Source organism: Lampetra planeri, chromosome 44, assembly GCF_965212315.1.
Source record: "Lampetra planeri chromosome 44, kcLamPlan1.2.h2, whole genome shotgun sequence".
Classification (NCBI taxonomy): Eukaryota; Metazoa; Chordata; class Hyperoartia; order Petromyzontiformes; family Petromyzontidae; genus Lampetra; species Lampetra planeri.
The window spans coordinates 4,729,637-4,755,620 of record NC_136150.1 but is presented as its reverse complement, the minus strand read 5'-3'; the positions used below and the strand labels follow the sequence as shown (position 1 = coordinate 4,755,620).

General features: G+C 48.0%; 1 protein-coding gene across 2 annotated transcripts in view; it reads left to right on the top strand.

Moving 5' to 3' along the window:
- The first annotated feature begins 263 nt into the window (after positions 1-263).
- LOC144732861 (transmembrane and coiled-coil domains protein 2-like) overlaps positions 264-25,984 on the top strand; it is an 82,970-nt gene continuing 57,249 nt past the window's right edge. The window contains exons 1-2 of one of the 2 annotated variants that reach the window (XM_078614497.1): positions 264-279; positions 2,712-3,028. In XM_078614497.1, the coding sequence (XP_078470623.1) occupies positions 2,795-3,028 (234 nt within the window). In that variant the 5' untranslated portion in view covers positions 264-279; positions 2,712-2,794. Of the gene's footprint in view, positions 280-2,676; positions 3,029-25,984 lie in introns of those variants that run through there. The other variant, XM_078614496.1, reaches the window with a different exon arrangement.

Genomic DNA, 25,984 nt, shown 5'->3' with positions numbered 1-25,984 from the left:
TTGACCAGTTTACTATTTGACTATTTAATGATTTTAATTAAATTAAATTGTATGTTATTATTTTGTTGTTTTATTATTTTATTACTTCCCTTCCACGTTACTTTACCCGAAAGAACCAAGAATACGGTTTAAAGATCTTCAAAGAGACGGCCGCTCATTGGTTGGCGCCTAAACGGGCGCGCGACCAATGGGCGTCGAGTAACGGGGCCCCGCGCGCCGGGTGCGCGCGCGCGCTTCCCTCCCCCCTCCTCAGTCGACGTGAGGGGCGCCCGCGAGGAGGTGAATTTCTCCCGTCGACGATTTAAAATTTACCGCCGGCGAATTGTTTATAACCTTTTTTTTTTGCTAAGGGGGTGTAAATGTACTTGCCTCGTCGTCTCGTGCTGAGTTCGCCGCGTGTGCGAGCGTCGTCGTGATAGTTTATTCGCGTTAACGCTGCCGTTGCTGCGTTGGCTAATTGTGTCACTGTACTATCTTACAGTGCTGTTCTAATTAATCCGCAGTTAATCGTGTAGTGTGGGTTAATTGTAGCGGTAATGTTATTTTTTAAATTTACTATTGGCACGGCTATTGTTGTTACTGCGTGTGTTGTTGTAAGTACAATTTTTGCAATGTTAGAATGATCTTTTAAAACATTAACTTTGCCTCACGTTTGAAGTTAACTTGACTATTCACACACACTGTTTAGTTTTAAACCGCGTGTGTTAATGTTAGTGCTCGCAGTGTGTATCTGTAACTCTGTTCCTGTGTTTCATCTTGGCGGCAGTTTACGTAAATTAAATCTCTGTGACGTGGGCAAGAGTTTAACATTATGTGTCGCTTTGCGTTGACACGCGTAAACATTAAGTGGATAACAAATGTCTTAACAATATCTGGTGTTGTTACTGTCAAGATAATTCAATGGATAACAAGTATCTTAACAGTATCAGGTGTTTTTACTGTCAAGAACATTCAATGGATAACATGTCTTAACAATATCTGGTTTTTTACTGTCAACATTCAGTGAATAACAAATGTCTTAACAAAATCTGGTGTTTTTACTGTCAAGATCTCAAGGCTTTAGTTTAAAAAAAACCATTGCGGTTTTTATGCACGTTTTGATTTAAGCTGTTCTTATCTCTTAATTCTAGATTTGAAGTTTTCGTGACTGCAAGGGTCCATCATACTCTTTGTTTTTTTTTCTCGGTAAAGTCACGTAGGTAAAAAAATAAGCTTGTGTTGCCTCCGAAACGTCGTGATTTAATTTATTTTAATTTTATTTTTTATCTACGTGACTTTACCGAAAAATCAAAGAGTTTATTCTTATCTGTTCGTCATTCCATTAATCCGCCAGTCTGTTAATCTCTAAGTCTATTTATCTCTCCATTCGTATATTTCAGTCCGTCTGTCAGTTTGTCTGAATATACTTATCAATGTTTCTGTATCGCAGTCAGCCTATCTACTTATTTCATAATTATCAACCGCTGCTAGATGAAGGCATCCTCAGCCCGTTACCATAATCGCCGTGGTGGCTAGGAGATGTTAACTACCTCGCCTGGTGTACAGGAGGTCGGAGGTTCGATCCCGACCCTGACACCTGCTGTATATCATCATCACCACGGTGGCTAGGAGATGTTAACTACTTCACCTGGTGTACAGGAGGTCGTGGGTTTGGTCCTGACCCTGACACCTGCTGTATATCATCATCACCACGGTGGCTAGGAAATGTTAACTACCTCGCCTGGTATACAGGAGGTCGTGGTTTTGATCCCGACCCTGACGCCTGCTGCTGTATATTTGGAGTTTGCGTGTCTCTCTCATCATCATCATCATCATCACGGTGGCTAGGAGATGTTAACTTCCTCGCCTGGTATACAGGAGGTCGTGGATTCGATTCCGACCCTGACGCCTGCTGCTGCTGTATATTTGGAGTTTGCGTGTCCCTCTCTCTCCCCGTGGACGCGTGGATTTTTCTGCGGGCCCTCTGGTTTTCCCCTCCACATTTAGAATCCACGTGCTTTTAGAGTATTTGGCTGCTATAAATGTCCACGTAATAAGCCACTTGGTTGAGCTACCATCTGTGGCCAAGTCGCTTCTGAACAAGAGCGATATAGGTCAGTGGGCCTTACCTGGTGAAATAAAAAGTGTAGTCGTCTAGAGCGTGTTTTCCTTCCTTTGCCAGTGGAGTTAGTCTTGACCTCTGGAACAATATTCCTTTTAGTGCTGACGTGTCTCGTCCAAGCCCACTTATTATTCCTAACAGTCAATGGATATCTTTAACTTGCGTATGTGTTCTCTGATCATATTCCAACGTCTTGACAATGCAGTGAAAAATTAAATAGAAAGTACGTTGAAAAGTATGTAAGAACCGTGGAGATGTGCTTGCTTGGAATCCACACTGTTGCATTATAATGATATTGCATATGCAAGGGCATTGTGAAATACTTAACAGGAACATTCGACACACAGCAAAAGTGGCTCTCGACTTTTAACGGGTGCTTATCTTGCATATGTTTCCTCGTACATGTGTACTGCTGTCTTCCTCTCAAGTGTAATTCCAAGCATGCGCATTTCCACACATCTTTGCACACTCTTCAGCTATTCCAATTTTCTTCATCAATGTCCCATATTTCTCATCCATATGTTATCGCAGGTAGTGTGCACTGAGTAAACGTCTGCACATCCGTTTTACCATTTTATCTCGTGGCACTGGCGCCTCTGTCCACATGCAGGGAGGAGCGGCTTCGGCTGAGTGAGTGAGCTCCAATCGGCGACGGTGGCGGCGACGGCGGCAGCGGCGTTGCCACGGGCGGGCATGCGTCGCGGTACCAGCCTCCCCGGCCACGGGCGGCAGGCACGGGCAGGCAAGGGGAGCCTCACGGACTCACCGGTGACGTGGCACCTGCCGAGCCCGCAGGGCTTCCGCCGATCACTGCAGCAGTTGCCGGACACGCCCGGGGCAGAGGTGCTGGCTGGCGCTGGCATGAGTGGCACGGTGTGGGGGACTGAGGCGGTGGTGGCAAGTGGTCTCTATGACGAGCCAGAGTGGGTGAGTGAGCGTGTTATTTTTTTACCCTAATTGTCTTTGCATCGGCTGCGTAATGCTGTATGGAAGCTGCCTTCACGAAAGCCCAAGGTCTACTCAATCGCAATGATGCCCTCTCATTCCTTCGCTCTCAAAACGTGGACTTCTTTACATGAACACCTGCCATGGCTTGAAGCATTCACTCTGGCCTGCCATCGATTTAGCCTGGATTTAACCAGGCTGGAGTTAACCAGGCTGGAGTTGGTGAGCAGCTCACCAATGCTTGAAAGATTTGGACGTGGCCCCAACTGTGAACCCCTGTGGCGGGTGTGGTGGCATTGGTCGGGTCATGTAGACCAGATTACCAATCACCATCTGCCCAAGCAGCTTCCGCTTAGCTGGGTAGAGGGGACCACAGACTGGAGAAGAGATGGGCTGATGGGATATGGGAATATTTGGAGCTGATTGGACTTGCCGATGACCGGTATCAGCGCTGTCAAGTTGGCCTCTGTGGAGAAGGCTTGTGAAGGACGCTGTTGGCCAGTTGGAGACAGCCGCCCTCCAACAATAACGAAATGCGGAAACGCGACACAACAACAAGCAGAGTGCTGGGTGGCTGAAACACAGCAAGCTGGCAAAGCGGCGAGCACCGGTGGTGCATGTGCCAGTTATCTCAGTCAACCCATAACACCTGAGTCTGTCCTGTGGCTTTCTGGCAGCAGGGAGCTTTCCACACTCAACGTGCTTTAGTGACATCTCTGTCACTTAGTGACAAATAGTTACTTATAGTCCCAGTTGTAAGGGGTTGGTGGACCCTATACACATTGTATGTATGCGTGTTCCATACCTGCAAGTGGATTGCAGTTCAATGAGTGGGTTGCTGCGTTCCTCTATATTGGATTGTTGAGTATTATCCCACATGGATGCATGGATTTTTCTCCAAGTAAAGTATCCTTCTACATACAAAAACAAAAACACATGCTGAATTTGTAAAACTTCGCAAGCAAGACCGTACCGAAAATTAACCCTGAGACTCAGACACACTTTCCTGGGTGAACAAGTTATGGATCAGTTGTAATTTGTAGCTCGATAGACCACACTCTTTGTGTTTTAAGCACTGCATTTGCATATGCCAGGTGTATGTGTATAAATGATTCCAGATATGATCACCCTTTTTTTGTTCAGTATTCAAACGTTACTCATGCAACCACACCTGCCGCTTTCGATAATCGTATTACTGAGAGGTTCACTTCCAGGAAGATGGAACCCAACGACCAGCTCGTCAGACCGAGACTGGAACTAGTTGTTATAGCTTTGTTATCATGTGCACAGTCTGAAGCCAGCGTTTATATTTTACTGCACTTGTAGATAAATGCTAAGTCTGTGTATCCTGGACTGGTCCAACACAAGCTTAAAGATTTGTTCATGTGGAAAGGAGATTTTCTCAAGGTCAAGCACGGCATTATGGCACTCTGGCGAAGTCTCAGTGAGGCCGTTCCATTACGTTTAAATGCATTGAAGTAGTGATGCCACTAGAGTGCTATGACGGAGTGCCTAACGGTGGATTTAAAAGTCTTTGCGTTTCAACTAAGATTACGCCCGAATTTTGCCGTGTGCCCGTTAATGCTATGATGCCGTGTACATAACCGCTAGGTGGCAGCACGGCCACATAAATGTAATGTCTTGCCGTTGCAAATAAGTTGCATTTGTGAAAAGAGACCAAAAAAACGTGTTACTCCAATCTAAGTGGCATCAAATTATGACAATTAAATTGTTTGGAAGGCGGTGAATAATTAACCACCTACTCGTGAACCAATAATCTTACCAGTCAAACGAAATTTGGAAGAAACAACTATATCAACATTTTAGTTTTTAATGAATGCACACCATAGTGGGAAATATGTAAATCACGAAGCATTATGCGAACAACCCCGAATGCCTTGCTTGCATATTTATTTTTGTATCTGCTGTATTAGCTGTTGGTGCAAGTATGCCTTACAGTATGCGCCATTTTCTGAAATTTCTGTATTTGTTTTCTGTCACCCCCTACCCCCTTTGCCCCGTAAATTACAAAGCTCCCAGGTTAGGTCCTTGACTGACCCCAACTCCTAAATCACTGGGCCGACTCGCTCGCCATAGCTCATTTTTAAAGCTGTGAGTAAAATCAGGGGTTTGACCTCCAAGTCTTGACCTTCGCCGCTTACCTCATTCTTTCCCGTCATTTAAAACCGGTCGTGCATCCATCGCGTCGCTGTATGCGCTTTGTCAGGGAGACCGGTGTCATGACAAAATGTAGGTGGGGGGGGGGGATATACAAATGTACTGGAGTCATTTTATAAACATTTCCTGGGGCTCTATTAATGTCTTGGATTAGACTGTGTGTGTGTTAGGGAGCAATAGTGCGTTGTGCAACGAACCTGGTGACCAAGAGTTCGAGTCTTGCTCACAGCCACCATCAGTGACGATTATCTGAACCGGTTCTGGGTCTCTCCTAGGTCGACTCAGCCTCAAATGAGTACCTGGTGAGGTCTGTAAACATCGCCACTAGGGAGACAAAGGCAGCCGGGCAAGATGCTGGCCATCCACCCCCTTGTGTGCTGTCCCGACCTTCATAGGCGCTCGCTAACAGCACTTGCTCCTACAGTCTGTTTTATACAGGTGTAGTAATTACTCAGGAGGCTTGACGACGGGATCGGAGGCACACTTATTTATTAACACAACTTGTATACAGTTAGCGAGTATACACAGGACCTAAGGGGTAACGTCCCCTTACTCGGCTAACAGGGAGACACAACATCTAAGCCCCGCTAACCTAAGCCCAAGTCCTCCACTAGGGAGCTAGGGGAGGCTACCTGTCCCAGCCCTGGTCAAGCTGGGATCCGACCCCCTGAGTTCCCAGACCTGCTCGTCAGTCTGGGCTCTCGGGGCCACGCCACCGGCTTGCCCTGGTCGGCCCTTATAAGGACAGCGAGCCAGGGGAGCTCCGGGGCCTATTCTAGCTGGTCTTCCGTCTTCGCTGGTTAAAGCTGATACCTCGACCTCGAGCCCTCCGGCTCACCCCCTCTTATAGTCCGCGGCCCCCCCGGGAGGGGCCCGTGGGGGATGCAGGTGCGGACGTCGGTGTGGCCACCTCCTATGTGTACGGCCCTAACCACGCCCCTTGTGTTTGTTTGCCATCCGCTCCCATACACAATTACACCTCTACATCACCCCCCCCTGTACAGCTCGCAGCCGTCCCCGGCTGCAACAAAACCAGAATAAAGGTGCATGCCTCCCCAAAACCGTGTGTGCCTCGCGTAAATTTAACAAGAACGATAACAGTCATAACAACAACAACAACAACAGGAACAGGTAGAAGAAGAAAGAGAAAAAAATAACCCGGCGCACCCTCCCGAATAAATACCCCATTCCGCAAACCCAACATATATACACGCGCTCCGGATGTCCCTCCCCCACTGTCCGCAAGGGCCCCCCAACGGCCGACCTCACAATAGTCTGCGCATTTTGGCGCGCGTTCTCGCGGCGGGCCCGTCACAAGGGCTCGACCCGGCACGCTCAGTGGTGGTTGGTGACGGTCCGGGTGCAAGAGAGTCTGGCGTCGCTGCCGAGTGACCCCCGACCCCTCCGGGAGGGGTTGGCGGGCGTGGACCCGTCACTCCTGTTGCACCTGGAGATGGAACAGTTGACGTCATGTTAGGCGAGAGCAGCGACGTCGGGGAGTCGGCGGACCCCTCACACGTTTGGCCATGCGTGTGTGTGTGTGAACCACGGGCCGGCGCAATGAACGGTTTCAACCTTGAGGGGTGCACGTACCACCGACGCCTCCCCCATTTGACGCGAACACATTGCGGCCGTAAGACCTGTACGACCTCCACTGGCCCCCGCCACGGCCGTACCAACTTTGACGAGGTTGCCAGTGGCACCTGGGGACAGTGCAACCATGCCCTGTCCCCTGGTTTCCATTTGAACACATGTACCCGCCCCAGCCGAAGCCTCTCGTTCGCCTTCTGGCGGAGTTCAGAATTTTGCACGGCCGCTTTCCGCGCCTCAGACAATTTGCTGATGTTAAATTTAACGTGTTCGGACAAGGTAGACTTCGCCTGAGGCGCCGAGAGCTTCAGCTGGGTCGTCACAGGGGGGTTAGCCTCGCGGCCATACATTAAAAAGAAAGGGGAAAATCCGGTGGCCGCATGGGGAGCCATCCTGTAGGCCTGCAACACACCGGCTATGCGAAGGTCCCAATCTGTCTGGGATTCGGACACCTGTTGGGACAGCATAGACGTGATGGTCCGATGTAGCCGTTCCACCATCCCGTCAGTTTGAGGGTGATACGGGGAGGTCCGAATTTTTTCCGTACCCAAGAGGTCGCACACCTCGCGGAGGAGTTTTCCCGAAAAATTCTTACCCTGGTCAGTAAGCAGCCGTTCCGGAGCACCTTTGTCGAGGACATAGCCCTGGACAAAGGCCTCCGCGATGGCTGCTGCCGACTGGTTGGCCAGGGGCCAGGCCATAGGCCATCTCGTGAAGTATTCGACCCCTGTCAATAAATACCTATTCCCCCTGGGTGTAGCGGGAAATGGGCCGAGTATGTCTAGCGCAACGAGCTCGTTAACCCGGGAAACCTTTATGGACTGCAGCGGAGGGTTGGACCCCCTAGCTGGTGGCTTTCGCTGCGCGCATTGCGTGCACGACCCCAGGAGATCCCCCACGTCCTTTGCCATGCCCGGCCAGAAGAAATCGAGCTGGAGCGTGGCAAAGGTCTTGTGAACCCCCAAGTGCAGAAGCCGCTCATGAACAGCCCATACCACCTTACCCCTCAATGCTGCAGGCACCACAAGCTGCTGGCGGCGGGTTTTTCCGTCCCAGTGCATTAAAAGACCCTGGAACAACCCCCACGAGTCAATGTTCGCCACCCCCTGCCCAACCCCCCCTGCGCGACGGCGCAGAGCGAGGAGGGAGGTGTCCTCTATTTGGAGGCGTCCCCATTCCGCGACCGACAACCCCAGCAACGAATCCCTCCCTTCTTGCTCGATAGGACCCGAAGCCAAAGGCGCATCGGCGGCGGCCACGAGGACCGAATCGGTGGTGACGTTCGGGGGCCTACAACGCCCCGAACCCAGGAGGCAAGCGCACTCCGAAGTGGGTGGCAACCGTGACAGGGCGTCAGCGTTCGTGTGGCGGACGCCCTTACGATATGTGGTGACAAAGTCGTAGTCCTGGAGAATCTCCAACCATCGAGACAACTGGCCCGATGGTTGTTGAACCCGCAGAGCGTACTGTAGGGCCGCATGATCTGTACGGACGGTGAAACGCCGACCGTACAGATATGGGCGGTACTGCTGAATGAAATAAACAATTGCCAATAATTCCCGACGGGTAACGCAGTACCGTTGTTCCGCTGGAGACAGTACCCGACTACCGTAAGCCACCACATGCTCTACGCCCCCAATGAGTTGGGACAGCACGCCCCCGATGCCCGTGTTACTTGCATCTGTATCGAGCAAGAAGGGTTGTGAGAAGTCGGGGTAATTCAACGGCGGAGCCCCCACCAGGGCATTCCGGAGGGCGTGAAAAGCAGCCTCCTCCTCCAGCCCCCAATGAAACCTGACTCCCTTGGACGTCAAGGCATGCAATGGTTTCGCGATCGTAGCGAAGTCAGCCACAAACCGTCGATAGTACGACGCGAACCCAATGAAACTCCTGACCTCTCCCACCGAGGTGGGAGTCGGCCAGGAGCTGACGCATTCCGTTTTGGCGGGATCAGTGGATATCCCCGAGCGCCCAACAATGTGACCCAAATACCGCACCGATTCGCGGAGCAAATGGCACTTCTGCGGTTTAAATTTTAAATTGGCAGCCCGCATTTTGAGAAAAACAGCACGCAGCCTCTGGAGGTGTTCCTCGAAGGATTTGCTAAAGACGATGACATCGTCCAAGTAAATTAAACACGAATCCCATTGCAAGCCTGCCAAGACCAGTTCCATTAACCGCTGAAAAGTTGCCGGCGCAGAATGTAAGCCCATCGGCAAGCGGTTAAATTGGAAGAGACCTTGCGGTGTCCGAAAAGCAGTTTTAGGTTTTGATTCGTCATCCAGAGGAAGCTGCCAGAATCCAGATAGTAAATCGAGGGTGGAAAAGAATCGCGCCCCCGCCAAGGCATCGAGCGACTCATCCATTCGAGGAAGCGGGTACGCATCTGCCACAGAAATTTTGTTCAATCGCCGAAAGTCGACACAAAACCGCAGTGAGCCGTCGTGTTTTTTCACCAAAACGATCGGTGCGCCCCACGGGCTGTTGGAAGGGGAAATGATATCGGCGGCTAGCATGTCATCAACAGCCGATTTGACATGATCCTTTTCGGCGGGACTGAGCCGAAAGGGATTCTGGCGGATTGGCGCGCTGTCACCCGTGTCAATATGGTGTCGCAGCAATTTAGTACAACCAATATCAAATTTGTGTTTACTAAAAACGTCGGCAAATTATTTCAGGAGAACTCGCAGCTGCGCACGCTGCGTGTCGGACAGATCCACAGATCCCGCGCAAAGTGCATCCAGCCATCCGTCATCACAGTCCGAATGCGGTCGCGACGGAGGATCGGTGGTTACCTGACCCACGAGTGGTTCCTCATAGGGCGCCGGCGTTGCGTGTGCAAGCACGGTCCCTTGAGGAACCACGGCCGTTCGCGATCCTACATTAAGGACTGCAATGAAGGGGTCCCCATCCCCTTTCACCATGGTCTGAGCCGCTAGCAAATCGGGTCCATTGACCCCGGCCCGAGATGGTCCCAACAAGACCCCCCGATCCGCAACCCCTTTAGCAAACGGCCGACGCAACCTAAGAGGGACGAGCATCTGAGCCCCCGGGGGTACGCGCACAGTTTTTGTCACGAGCGCCTGCACGGTGGCAAACGCCCGACGCTCCGTGGTGGGGGAAGACAAAAATGTAACACGTCGGCCCGATGGGAGCTCGATGCACCCCTGGTCAATCAAGATACGGATGGGCATTTTGGCCAAGAAATCCGTCCCCAACAGGCACGGAACCGCGAGTGAGGAGGAAACCAAAACAGGCCCGGATAATTTAATGTCTCCAATGCAAACTTTGGCGCGGATTTGCCCAATAATGCCCAGCGAGCCCCCGTTAGCAGCATAGCATGGCACGTCAACAGGGAGCAAGGGACGACTTTGAACGGGAAGGATGTTATAAATCAAATCAGATATAATGGTCGCCGATGCCCCTGTGTCAATTAAAATCCGCACCTCTACCCCATCAATATGACCGACCACAACCGATGATCCCGCCGACGCAGCAACGACACGATGGGCGAGCTCCGACCACTGACCCGGTTGGAGCGCTCGCCGCATTTCAGAACAATCGCGCGCGATGGGCGGCGATTTTCGAACCCTGTTCAGTTGAGCGCGTGAGTGTGTGTCGGATGTGTGCATGGGCCAAACGTGTGAGGTGCCACGACTCGCCGTATTTCTCTGCTGGAGCTTGGGTGGAGACGGCGTGGCGTCCTGACGAGGTGTCGCTCCGCGCTGACGGGGAGCCCGGCATCCTGACGCAACGTGGCCTTGCAGGCCACAGTTGTAGCAGCGTGTGAGCGCCCCAGATGGCCTGGGCTGCTCCTGGCGGCTCGGTCCATTCCGAGCCTGCGGTGCCGCCGATCTCCATTCCCCCCGCCGCTCCACCCCGCAGACCTCCTCTGATGGGAGGGCGGTGGCCGCCATGGCATGGCCGGCCACCCCCTTGGCAGCCTTGCGACGCAGGGACCGCAAGCCCCCGTGGATGTGGCGCGCGACCAGCAGGGACGACATCTCTCCGTCGTCTTGAGCCAAGACGGCGATGTCCAGCTCATCGGCGAGTAGCAGCAGCTTTTCAGCCACCATGGCGTCCACTCCCTCCTCGTCCATCCGCGGGAAAGCTGCCTTTGCCAGGGCCAGGAGAGCCGTTCGGAAGGCCAGGGGCGATTCGTTGGCGCCCCGATGCCGATCGTGGAACAACTGCCTGCAGTCCGAAGGCGGCCCATAGACGGCTGACAGCAGCTGCAGCGCCAGGTGCAGCGTGGCGCGCTTCTCCTTAGGCGCCGAGGTGAGGGTAGCCAGGGCGTCGTCGTCCAGCATCGCCGGCAGCGCGCATAGTGCCTCGGCGTCCGTCCAGTTCGCCATCTCTTGATGAGCGATGAACCGCCTTTTGAAGCCGCCCCAATCTCCAGCCGCTCCCACGAACTCCTTGAGAGGCGGCAGTCGCTGTTGTAAGGCGACGTCCGTGGCTGCGGATCTCGCTCCCTCGTTCCCAGCCGACGTTACAGTGTGGGCGGGCTGTGAGCATGGCATCGCCGGTCGCTCCGTTGTTGACGCGCTGGCCGGCGTTGATGATGTCACGGCTCGTGCTTGGCCCTCAGCAGTCACCTGACGCAGGCCGGCCCCGCCCTCTGCTCGCACTGTAGTGATGGCGGGAAATTTAACCGCGAGCCGCGTCGGGGTGGCGGGAAATGCCGGCGTGCGTCGGCTGCTGCCGTCTTCCCGCGCAGCCCCTCCAGCTCCCAGCCGCGTGATCTCCTCCAACACGGCGGCCGCGGCGTAGAGCAGCTCCGCCAGGCGGGAGTGAGCCAGCCGAAGTCCCTCGGCCGACGCATCCCCCCCCTCCTGTCGTAGCGGCGCGGGTGTACTCGGCCCCGGCTGCTCCGATCCGACCTCGGCCATCTCTGGTGGTGATTCGGCCGCGGTGTCCTCCCTCTCCGACTCCCTGGTACGTGTCGTCCCTCGTGTGTCCATCTTTGGACGTTTTACTTCTGACACCAGATGTAGTAATTACTCAGGAGGCTTGACGACGGGATCGGAGGCACACTTATTTATTAACACAACTTGTATACAGTTAGCGAGTATACACAGGACCTAAGGGGTAACGTCCCCTTACTCGGCTAACAGGGAGACACAACATCTAAGCCCCGCTAACCTAAGCCCAAGTCCTCCACTAGGGAGCTAGGGGAGGCTACCTGTCCCAGCCCTGGTCAAGCTGGGATCCGACCCCCTGAGTTCCCAGACCTGCTCGTCAGTCTGGGCTCTCGGGGCCACGCCACCGGCTTGCCCTGGTCGGCCCTTATAAGGACAGCGAGCCAGGGGAGCTCCGGGGCCTATTCTAGCTGGTCTTCCGTCTTCGCTGGTTAAAGCTGATACCTCGACCTCGAGCCCTCCGGCTCACCCCCTCTTATAGTCCGCGGCCCCCCCGGGAGGGGCCCGTGGGGGATGCAGGTGCGGACGTCGGTGTGGCCACCTCCTATGTGTACGGCCCTAACCACGCCCCTTGTGTTTGTTTGCCATCCGCTCCCATACACAATTACACCTCTACACAGGGGATTGTTGTCTTTGTGTTTTGAGAATTAATATACAGGAAATGTTTTAGTTGTTAGTAAACAATACTTGTCGAATTTCCATTATTCAAGATCATGATTCGATTTAAGAAACCAGTGCTTCTCTTGGTTGTTCTGTTTTGTTTATATTAATTTGGTACATTTGGTATTCACGGCATTTTTATAACGCAATGCTATCACAAAGGATCTATATTTCAAAGACACAGTCTGCATTGGTTGGCAATATTGAGCGATATTGCCATGTGTAACCTAAATGGAGTAAATTTCGAATAATATTTAGAATTGGTAGACTATGGCCTACTTGTTTAGAATGACATCAGGCGATCTTTCACGTCCACTTCACAGCTAATGGCACGTGATAGTTTATGATAATACACCAACGGTAATATCCAGGGAAGCCTGCTGTGTTCAAACCGTGTACCTGCCAAACAAGCAGCAAATGCACCACTGATGGGCCATGTCACCTGTCACCGGCCCAGATCTGATTCATCTTATTGTTTGTTCTATTTAATAATTTGATTATAATTTGCAGAGATTGAAAACTATCGTTTGTTTACGTGCACAATGCAATGCCTGTAATTTGAGCGTACAAATCTATTTCAACAGATGAATCATTACATGCCTAAGTTATGAGCACACTAATAATTAATCTGAGCAGGTGCCGCAATATACAGTACATTCACGTGGGTTGCGCTTAATATAAAATCACTTGGCCTCAAGTTAGTACAGTTAGTGTTGCGTGCCAGCAAATACTTGCACTTGGAGAGACAAAGGTGAGCAGGCATGTGTGTGCACCACCAGCTCATTTGATAGCCTCAATAGGTGCTCACTGAGCGCATGTGCCCTATTAGCAAACGTGCGTATGACATTGTGTGTGTGTCTTGTCTTTGAGTGTGTATGTATCTGGTTGCGTATGTGTATTCTGGTGTGTGACTACATGTGCGTTTTGCTCGCCAACAGCACTTGCCCCAACAGCCTGTTAAGGCTATACAGGGAATATTTGTCTTTGTAGGTGTGCTGCGTCGGCTTTTATTGGTGTCCACTAACATGCACTTGCCCCAATAGTCTGTGTAGCCTCTCAGGGTAATCTGTGTCTTTGAATGCATGTCTGTATGTTCGTTGTGTATGAAGATGTGTGAGTGCATGTGCCTTTGTGTGTGAGACTACATGGGTGTCTGCGTGTGTATGAGAAACTGTATGTGTGAACCTGTGTATGTGTGCGAGACTGTGTATGCGGGTATGTGCATGTGAGAATATATTTACGTAGGAGAATAGGTTTTCCCCTTTTTTCTGGCAACCAAACAGGTGTTAAGATGTTAAAACACCAAACTGGAACATTTTACGAGGAATCATGTCTCCATTAACCACAATACCTATGGTCAGAATGCAAACAAAAAACATACTCTGATAATATATGCATTGTCTATGAAACTGATGGTCCACACCAGAGACAGCTATGTAATGTGTCTGTATGGGGCGATGTGTGCTGGTGTACATGTGTATGTGACCATGTATGTCTGTGTGTGCATGTGAGTATTGGTGTGTGTAGGAAGTGTTGGCACAGTAGTTCACGTAGTGTGCTACAAACCCGGCGACCTGAGTTCCATACCTACTCACGACCAATAACAGTAGTGAATATTTGAACTGGTTCTAGGCCTCCTCTAGGTTATCTCAGCCTTCAATAAGGACCTGGTGCAGTGTGTAAACATCAACACTGGAGAGACAAAGGTGGAAGGGCATGGTGTTAGCCAACCTCCTCCCCCCCACCCCATCAGCATGGCCTTCATAATTGCCTGCTAACAGCACTTGCTCCAACAGCCTGATAAAGGCTACACGGGGGATCTTTGTATTTGTATGTGTGTGCCGGTGTGTACAAGCACTCTTATAGTTGTGTACTGGCCTGGAACAAATGGACTCTCATAAATTTGGCCAGACGCATCATGCAGAGGGCGATGGGAATTTTTATTGTGCCTGCCAAGCAGTGGGACGGTGATTTATGTTACTCAGGCTGCGCTTTGTACTAATTTTTTTCACATATTTTGTTCGGGTCAAACCTCAGAAACCAATTACTGGGAATTGGTGGTAAATGCGTTTTCATGGTAAATTATTCGTTTCTTTTATCAGTTCTGCTTTTGGGCCGAATGCGGCTCCCATTCGTAATAATAACCGTACAAAATAATAACAGCAATTATATACCCAGGAAAGCCTCACTGAGTGCTTTATTTTGCCCTTGTATCATGATGACTTGCAGCCTGACTTATTACGCCTTAGTGTGTTAATTGGAAATTCTAGCTCTGAGTATAAATGTTGGTTTGATCGTGATGTGATGAACATTCCTCTCGAAAGTATAGTGAGTGAGGAAATTGTGCCCCGACCATGTTGAATAGAGGTCACTTGAAGCTATTTCTGTGATATTTGATTTACGTTCTCTAACACAGTTGCACTCCATCTCATAGTTTGTTGTATTTGCCCTGCAAGGAATTTTATCACATGTCAATCATACCATACAATATAATTCATGGACCTGAAATAAGCTAAATTAGGTTATACACAATTTAACTTAATTTTTGTGCAGTTATTAGTAACTAGGCTGGAAACATCAACTAACTAGACTTAACCGATTTTTATCACTGGTGTGCAATTGTAATCATGACAGTGTTTTCTGGTGCTAAGATCAGTGCTAGTCAGAAGGATTTGGCTCGGACTAGATTTGGAGATGGACACGTTTAGGTTTAAGTTAGAGTTCGGGCTACAGATATTTGTAGGGTTACGTTTTCGGTGATGGTTGTGGCTGGTTTATTGTTTAGGAGGAACAGAATTCAAACGTGTCACCCGTTTACGTTATCTTGTCGCTCTCCATATCATTACCACGTCGTCTGTGATTGTGCAAATGCATGTGGCTGTTTGCATAAAACACTTAAAATGGAATTTCCACTTTAGTTTTGCGATATAATGCAGCACAAGGTAATGGGGGGGAAATAAATAAAGTTTTTCTTTTTACACGGTCGGCCGCTGGCAATTTTCTTTAACATTTTATTCATGATACGCTTCTCCGTGTATCCTCGGAAATTCTTTGCCAGCAAATGGCGGGGGGGGGGTGCCCCCTTGTGAGCTTTTGTTTGCCCTGTGACCTTTCTGTGGTTAACCCAATTAAGCAGAAGTTAATTCGGTGGCTCGCGTTTGTTCGTCAAGAGACGGGCATCAAATGATAGTGTTTGGATTGCAATAACTGCAGGGATAATGCGGCACTATCAATCACTGTTGACAGCAGATAGGCAAGGGCAGCTTTAGATGATCCTTGACCTGTGTGAAATTGCTGGAGAGTTTTGGTGTGATCTATTTATATTTTTTTGTTTTTACACACATGCAGAAAGCACTGGCTGGATATGTGACTGATCTATGATACGTCTGTTAATGTTTAACCACAAAAAAATTGTTCACTGAATTCTGTACAGTACTTAGTTTAAATACAATTTTCGGCTGTCCTGTGCATGGCACATCCAATAGAATTGTATTCTTGTCAGTTCATCCGTATTGAACTGGTAGCAGTTACTGTAATAAATGTGGGTTTTAAGTCAAATATACTTCATTCATATAAACCACATCTCGTAAACCCCCCAGTGGCTCTTCCAATCAGCAGAAGTGCCAACCATTTAGAATTCTAGGTATGGCAATAGAATTATGAGCTTCAGCAAAGCCTAAATTACATTGCCTTCTGTCTATGTCTCTCTCGATGAGGTGTCTTCATTCGCACGTTTATCTTCATCTTGTCTTGTTCCCCTGTCTTGTTTGTCGAATTCTATCCCTCATTCCCTACTCTATGAAGACCTACAATCCCGTGTATCCCATTTTGTAGTGTCGTGGGATGCAGTCATATTTATACACACTATAAGTCTAAATTAATTTGGACGAAATCACACGGAATGCACCCGATCTCATTAGATCTCAGAAACTAAGCAGGGTTGAGCTAGGCTCGTGCTTCGATGGGTGTCTACGATAAATTAGCAGGTTGTTATTTATAGGCTGTGGGGATAGAGAGTAAGGTGTGCTTAGCGTAAACCATCTGTCGTCCAAGTGGTCCGGTGTTCCTGAGGCTTGATGTTCAACGAGTCAACCTTAACCAGGCCATCTTGGGCAAGTGATAATCAACGAGGTTTAATCCGGCCGCACACTCATACTCTACGGTGAGATCATCAGCAGCTGCACACCTTCTGATTCCAATGCGTGAGCTTGTGGGAAGCCTTTTACCAAGGGCCAGGCTGACGGTGTCTGATGATGATGTCACTGCAAGGGATGATGAAGATTGATCATGGCTCTTTATAGGCTGTTCTCGTTTTCATACAGCCTGCTGGCCTGCGTTAGCAGGGACATTTTGTTTGTGGCATTTATTTTCTATGTTGATATTTCACGATAATTATTTTTTTACCCTTCCATCTGGCAACAAAACTGACACCTTTTTTACAAGGAGTCATGTTTGCATAGACCACAATACCTGCAGTCATAATGCAAACAAAAACATAATTCTGATAATGTGCACTGTCCTTGAAGTTGATTGGTCCACACCCGAGACAGCTTTCCTTAGAGCCTAGTCTCACATGGGTTGGACCAGATGACGCCAAAAGGCGCATTATGACTGCAGGTATTGTGGTCTATGCAAACATGACTCCTTGTAAAAAAAGGTGTCAGTTTTGCTGTCAGATGGGAGGTTAAAAAACCAATTATCATATTTTTTACTGCCAAATGAGGTTCCAATGGTGTTGATATTTCACGTGCGATTGCACTCAATTAGTCAAAGTCGTCTCCTTTGCATGACTGGTCATGGGTAAGGTTGGACAACTGGAAAAGCAGTTAAAGTTTCGGAACACATTTAAACAACAGTTAAAATAAGTACAATTAAAATGTATTATTGACGTGACAATATAATAATTGCATATTATTAAATCACCCGGAATGTGCCAGATCTTGTCATATCTCAGAAGCTAAGCAGGATTGAGTGTGAATAGTTCGTGGATGGGTAACTGCTGTGCTACGTGTTGAGCAGCAAAATCATTTGTTATACTGTTCTTCTATACTCCAACATCTATGCTCCCTGTGTTTACCAACCCGCACTCACCATCATGATAAAGGATGGTCAAATAACCCCCACGAGTTTGGTGAGGGCCTTATACAGCAGTGGTTTGAGGAGGTGCCCCTACACATTGTTTACACGAATTATCTGTCACACGATAATTCGTGCAAACATTCTGAAGGGTAGGTGCTAAGCAGGCATTGAATGATAATTTTTTGCACCCCATTCTCACGACACTACCAAACGAAGCACTTAAGCCCCATCGTCATTTACGCTGGAGAAGTGAAACGCACACGTGTGCGTGAACGCAAAGTTTGTGGTGGAAATATAGTAATCGGTGCAGCGGTGGTGAAGCGATCTATGGAAATCACATCTGTGAGTTAGTGGCCTCTCCTGTCACATTGACTTCCTACGGAGTGCAAAGTCAAGGCCGCGACGGAGCGATTGATGTATAGTGCTGCATGCGGTGATGCACGGCGTAATTACTTTTTGCCTCGGCACAACGGTTTTATTTCTAAGAATGTACATGCATACTTGGCAACCCTATTGATTTATAAGTACTGTCTTCATATCCTTTATTTAACCAGCAATGAAAATTCAACCCCACTGAGAAGGACGAAACTCTGTCCCTTTTGCAAGGTCGATCTATGTTACGTAAAGTCAATTAGAATACAATAAAACAAATGTAACCAGAAGGCTTGCGGATATTTATATATATTTTTTAATGTGACTGGATGCTGCCTTGGTGTAAATTCTTAGCACACTGGACTTGCAACCCCAGAGGTCACCGGTGCGAATTGATCTCTCTGTATGTGGCAGTTGAAACAATGAGCAGGTTTATTAAACCCCCCCCCTCCTACCTCTGTCCACCCAGCATTATTGATTTTCACACCACGGTTAGTCAATCGGCAGGTCAAGTGTGATGGGGTAGATTGTGGGTTGATAGGCTGAGATGGTAGGCTGAGTCAACCCTGGCCAGGGTCTGAACTCTCAGTCTCGTGAACAGGGAGCTCCACTTCTCTGCTGAATGAGTTGTACCCCATCATCATCACGATCCATGGGTACAAAGCCCGTAGGTGTCCACTGCACATGTTGTCATTTCTTTACACTTCTGTCTTGAGCCAATGTGCTCAAGCAGTGCCACATCTTTCTAGCATCAATCTCTTATGTCATCAAGCCATTCTCTGTTAGGTCTCCCTTTCATTCCGGTTCCTTCCACTTTTCTGAACAACACACTTTTAATTTTCCTGTTGTTGTCCATCCTACATATGTGTGTACCCCATACGCGTAACTAAATAGAGGGTGGTTTTGTTCCGGGAATAAGGGCTTATTTTTAACTTACTGCAGGTCAGGGTTAGCCATTATGCCCGATTGCCTGACTCTTAACCAAGATGATGAGGATGAACCCCTGGCCGGGTAAGACAATAGTCAGCCCTGTCTACCAAGACCCTGCAATATGGCTGCCAGATAATGCACGCGAAAAAATGGGAATCCAGGCATGACTGGATTTATGTACAGGTATGCCTCGATTTACAAATGTTCGGTTTACAAAATTTCGCATTTCAGCAATTAACATATCGTAGAAACCTTTGAATTAATGAAATCGAATTTCTGTGTGAACGAAATGAGATAAAACAAGAAGCACCCGGGAGGCTGCGTCATCCATCTGCGACAGCGTGATGGTAACCCTACAGTGCAACAGTAATGCCTCCAATTGAACCTTATGGCAGTACCCTGGGGTACCATAGTACCCCGGCTCTCGTATAATGTCATGTCTGTTGATGGTCGGCGATGCGGCAATCGACTCATCTCGACAAGCTGTACACGATGCGCTATGGTGCATACGAGCGTTCAGGGTTTCAGCACAATCGTCCTCGCTGCATTTCGACATCGCGGGGTAGCACTGATTTCGGATTGATTGGTACCCCAGCCGCGGCGTTAAGTACACCCCTGGAAAAAATAGTGTCCCAGAAATAAAATATTAAATTTCCTCGGCCATTTTGTATTATTTGGTACCCCGGGGTACCGCCATAAGGATCAATTCACCTCTCCAGGCATTCCAAAATGCTGATTTTTTTTTGGGTGGGTTCCCTGAAAAGGATTTTGATTATTAATTACTATTCAATCGTTTTAATATTCATGTTCTTTATTATTATTTCTGTACTGTATTGTGAGGAGTAGAGTTGGAAATGAAACATCCCTAATTTTTTGTGTTAAATTAATGGGGGGAAAACATTTTCCGATTTACGTAATTTCGTATCGACGCATGTTTTTTGAAGAACGCATCCCTTTCGTAAATCGAAGGATACCCGTGTCTCTGGTCCCAAGAGAGCAGAAAAGAATCCCCTTCTCCTTGCACGTGAGCACATGTACAAAATAAAACAGTGGGTAATATAATACACAAATATGCATTTTATAAATGTACTGCCTTTTTGGAGTTTTGAGCCCTGGGCAAATGTGAATTAGGGCTATTGGGTAGAGAGACCCATGGTATTGTTATGACTAAGGGCCCAATTTGCCAAAATCCTGAGGTTCTGTGGGGTTCTGTGGCCAGTTGCATACAATTGAGGGTGTAATGTCCATGTATTTACACTGACTTACATTGCAAACAAAGAGAACATTTAATTCGAGATATTGTATGGAACTGGTCACGGTTGTAACACCCCTTATAAATTGCATCTTTCCCGACCCTGTCGGCACACTCCCCCGCCAATTTGTGCAAAAGTGGCTCAGTCCAATTTAAAATTCAGCCATGTGCGCTTCCATGCGTGTGTACATGTGAGGCGTTCCTCTTTCCTTCCCCACCCCCCTTCCCCACACTCCTCCTTTCCCAGCGTCGACCTTTCACACGTGACATGTGAATTGCGTGTGCATCCGGCGCACACTCGCTCGCTCTCCCACTCTCACTCACTCGAGGATTCCCCCGATTTACACGCGTGTTCACGCACGCCTGCTCACCCGCTCGCTCGCTTGCCTGCCCGCCCGCCTGCCCGCTCACTCCTCTGTTCGTGCAGGACTGCTCATTCATTGTCAAACACCGAGATCCATCCAGGGACAGAGCAATTGTTCGAGAGAGGGGGAGAGAGAACAACGAGCAGCAATGTAATTACAATAATTGTAGCAAGAAGCGTGATTTGTAACAAACGAAAAATATTTGTAATGAATCGAGGGAAAAATTACGTTGCCACTAAAGCAATTCCACGCCAAGCTTAATTAGATGCCGGCTGCAGTTGGCGGTTGCGGCGGTGCCGGTGCTGCTGCTGCTGCCGCTACGCTTGTTAGGTCGGCCGAGCGCATCCGAACGGATCAGAGGCAGCGGGCAGCGGACGCCCAGGGCTCGTGCGGCAGGGGTAGTGAGGGCAAGGCTGGGCTCGGGCGGCGTAGGCGGCTGCGCGAGGAGCCATGCCTGGCGTAGAAGCGGCGGCGACGTCGGCAGCGGCGGTGGCAGCCGAGTCGGCGCTTCACCACGCCGCCTTCTGCAGCAGCAACTATTCGGTACCATTGTTGTCTCTGGTGTCCCCGTGTCCCCTTGTATCTGTGTCCCCGTGTCCTTCCACTCCACTCTCATCTCACTCTACTCCCATCCACGCATAATTTTATTTTCTGATTCTCATATGTCGCCCAGCTTCCTCTACAAGCACTCTCCTACATCTCCCATTTCATCTCGCTCTACTCCCCTCCACGCACTCTCTGACCTCTCTCCTCTCATCTCATTCTACTCTCCTCCAAGCACTCTCCTACCTCACATTGCTATAATCCCCTCCATGCACTCTCTCGCCTCTATCCCTTCATCTCATTCTACTCTATCGGTTGTCGGAGGCATTTAATTTCCCCACTTAGCATCTCAGGAAGCCTCTGAGTGGATCGCTTAATGAGACATCCCATTATAAGGTTTTCCCATCATAAGGAAAGAAAAAAATGTTTACTCCTCTCCATGCACTGTCCACTCCAGCAACAAAGACTGTTGAAAACGGCAATCAACCTTTTGCTCAGTGGGATGTTGCTCATTCTCCTCTGCAGTCGCCATAGGCTGGATCTCCCTTTCCCCTGCCATTTGTACATTTGACTCCCTGTCGCTGTAGAAGTCTACCCTCATGACATTCCCTTTTTCCCTACACAACACATATATATAACCACTATATAAGGTACAGATATTTTGCTGTGACGGTTTCACCTGAAGACGGAAGCTTGTGTTGCCTCCGAAACGTCGTGATTTTTATTGTTTTATTTTTATTAATTTTACCTACGTGACTTTACCGAAATAACTAAGAGTATGAATCCTTGCAGTCACGAAAGCTTCAAACCTAGAATATAACCAACTGTTTATGTACAGCATCTTGAGATGAGGTTGCATTTAGGTGCTACATAAATCCACTTGTATGTCTTCTTTTGTGTGGGGGGGGGAAGGTGAGTTGACAGCTGATGTGATGACGTAAGAAATATGTTTACTGGGTATGTTGAGTTGACCATAAAGGTATGTTGACAAGGGAGATGTGTTGACAGGGGTCATTAAGTTGACTGGATTGATGTGTTGACAGAGCTGATGACATTCGGGAGATGTTTTGACTGGGGAACGAGATTTACCAAAGAGAATGTGATGAATGGGGTGATTTGTTGTAAAAAGTTGAGTTGAAAGAGGATATGAGTTGACCAAGATCATCAGTTGACTTGGGATGAGAGTTGTTGGACTGATGTGTTGACTGGGAAAATATTAAAACAGGGAAGTCTCAATTTCCACTATACATGTAAAATATAACCAATTTTGTTTGATTTTCAATCATTGTGTAATACCGTCGAATGCAGATCGACACCCGGGGTTGAGGCACACTAACGTTTATTACAATAAGCACAGGGGATACTTAATACTGGAGGGGGTAACGGCCCCCTCACCCGGATAGCTGGGAACACACGGCTATCTACCCTGACCTGCCTCTTAATCCTCCAATCTCGGGGCTAGGGGAGGCTGTCTGGCCCGACACTGGTGAGTCGGGCTACGGCACCCGGAGTCCCAGAGTCCTAGCTCTGATTCACGGGGCCCCGCCACTGGCTCGGTCCTGCGTGGCCCTTACAAGGGCGGCGTCTCAGGGGAGACCAGGGCTCTCACTAGGCAGTCTTCGATCTTCAAGAGTTACCAACACATTCTGCCCCGAGCCCTCCGGCTCATCCCCTTATATCTTGAACCCCTCCCCGCTGGGGTGGGCCCTGTGCGGACGTCGTTGCGAGCACCCTCCCGTGTGCTCACGAAGCCCCGCCCACTGTGCTAGTTTCCCATACGATCCCATACATATCACCTCTACACATATCTCCTCCGTAAGACCCCTACAATTGGATACCATATTAATGGGGAAAAGTAATGTTTATTTCCAACAAAACCGTTTAAAAGCATACCCTTTAACCTACAGTGGTACCTCGGTATACCTCATTAATTCAGAAGGTAGGACTTATACCGAAAATGACGTATACCAAACGAATTTTTCCCATAAGAAATAAAGGGAAAGGAAATAATCCATTCCAGAGTATAAGAAGTTATATTTTATATGGTATATTATACATTAATGGGATTGTATAAAATAATTTAGACACTACTTATTACTAAAATGAATACATAAATTAAAATAAATGCATAAATAAATAAAAAATAAATTGAAATAAAAATAAAATTTAACGTCACTTTACCTTGCTGAGAGGAGTTGATAGCCTACGAGAATGGTGGTGAGGAAGAAGAGTCCCTTTCCATTAAAACTTCAGGAAGCTGAAATTGTGGGGTTTTTTCTTTCTTTTCCGTCTTTTTTCTTGACTTGGACCTGGTTGAGGCTCACCAGGTTTGAGTTTTACTAAAAACCTGTCCATTGAGGTTTGTTTTTGCCTTCTTCTAAGAATGTTCCTGAAGTGTGACATTGTTTGGTCATTCCACACAATACTGTTACGGCTTGTCAGAGCCGTAACAGTATTGTGTACGCGCGTACTGTACGCGGTGACTCATGCCGACCCATACAAGTTCTAGCAAGCTCGTCGTATCCCAAGCAAAACGTCGTATCCCAAGACATTTTTTTCTCGTCAAAACACGACGTATACCAAATTCGACGTATTCCAAAGCGGTCATATACCGAGGTATGACTGTATTACAATACAATATTAGCCGTGACTTAATTGTAAACCATCATATATATCTGCAACTGTTATTACTTCATGCCATCATCCTCATCATCAGCCACGTTCAATCCACTGCTGGATGGAGGCCTCCCCATGCCGTCGTCGCTACCTCAAGATCTTGTGATGTAACGATCCATCCGGCACCTGCACACGAGGAGATGATTTCTAACCTCGTGTGAACTACCCCTGATTCTCCATTTTCAAAAGAACTAGTATATTCTGGGCTGACACCGTCTCGTAACATAACATTTGACAATATACAATATTAATAATATTAATGCTTTATTTTACATGTAATCTTTTTATTATCAGGCGATGTCTGTGGATGTTATGTATAAAAAAACATTTAAAATATATTGTTAAAATAATAATACTTTTAAAGCACCTTGAGATTTTATGAAAGGTGTTATATAAGCTGTAATTATTATTCATACCTAAACAAAATATTACAGACGCGCAATATAAATGAGAATTTTTACGCAAGGTACAGTAATTAAAAGTGCAGTTTCATTTAAAGCTTGTGGTGCAATCAGCGAGTGTTTTTGCAGTCAGTAATAAATGCCCGTGGATGCACTTGGACCACATTAAATCACATGGTCGTAAACTGTCGTTCCAGTTTTCTGTATTCCCACGTTACCACCAAACGTGGTCATGTGAAAGTGAACACATACGCCGTGTCCTGATGCTCACAAGTGGCGAGCTGTAAGTTTCACCCCCTCCCAGCTACTCTCTTTCTGGCTGATTAGAGGCACAGCCTGAAAGCTTCATCATTAACTATAAACTATTTTGTATTTTACCATGTAAGGCCCACTGAGCTATATACAGTAAAACCTTGGATTGCGAGCATAATTCGTTCCGGAAACGTGTTTGTAATCCAAAGCACTCGTATATCAGTTGTGATCACGTGACGCTCGGCAGACAAAGCGTATACGTACTACTCGTATTGCAAGACCTCGCTCGTTTATCAAATTAATATTTATTTTAAAAATTTGCTCGTCTTGCAAAACACTCGCAGACCAAGTTACTCGCAATCCAAGGTTTTACTGTAGCTCTTTTTCAGAAGTGACCACAGGGAGAACATGCAAACTTGAAATATACAGCAGGCGTCAGGCTCGGGATTGAACCCACTAACTCCTGCATACCAGGCGAGGGAGTTAACATCTCGCCATTGTGGCGCCCCAATCCCCCGCCCACTCCTTTCCCCCCCCCACCACCACAGAATTTTGTACGTGAACGACCAATCAGTGACTCTTATTTAGAACCGGGTACGAGCCCATTGGGACAACAAGGGCGTAATTCACTTGTTGATGATGTAAAGAGGGTTCTGCTGAAGTTTGGGGGAAAAATTGCAAATCTGAAAAATACATCAATTTGCCCATATTTCTGCGAGTGTAAGAGCAAGCATCGTGCAACAGGAAGGTTGCAAGTTCAGATCCTGGCTGGAGGTTGACAAAGTCCATCATTCATCCGGGGTCAATACATTGAATATCACTTTGTATGTATGTTGAACTTATTTCGCAACAAATGCAGCCAACCGTGATTATCGGGCGTGCGAGGATAATCGGAGGTGCGATTTGTTGGGAAGCCAACAGCGGTTGTCCTCTGGGTAGACTCTGCTCCAACCATAGGAATGTGGAATCTCCACCACTGCCTCAGGGCTATAAACAGTGGATGACCACCACCTCAATGCTTATTTGAACAAGAAATTGCTTTCAAGTGTTTGTTCTCCTTCCAGACGTTTGCAGAAACTGCTTTCAAGCCACCTTACAAATTACCCCAAACAGCTCTTGCATCGTTCCCCTGGTTTTTTTGTACAGCATCTTGTATTGCGATCTCAACTGTTCTTGGGGCATTCTCCAACCTGTCATGACCAGTGTGGTGAAGTATTGTCAAACAATTCCTCATGACTGGAACGATATGGGGAGGCCTTAATCTAGCAGTGGCTTGACAAAGGTCAGAACATTTTTGTTATTACTGTATATAAATTATATTGTAAGATAGGTCTGGGGTCAAGGCACATGGAAAATGGAATGTTATGCGCAATAGCTGTTTTTTTCAGCGGAAAGGCACAGGCTGATCGGATATGCTGGTAGAGTTGCCACCTCTTGAGGTACAAAAAACTGGACCATTTCACGTGATGAAGAATGTCACAGTGCATGCAGATAGAATTAAATGTAAATGGATTTTCTTGAACGGGTCTTTTTGCTCAAGTGACAAAAACCGGGGCTTTTAATGTCCCCTGGAAGACTTACAGATTAACCAGGATGGCTACCTTAACAAGAGGATGATCCGAGGAAAACCAGGACAGGGTCGTACGGGCTACGTGATCTGTCTGCTGTTCTTACCGCACCACCCCGTTTGGCCCTCCAAATAATAACATCCTGATAAT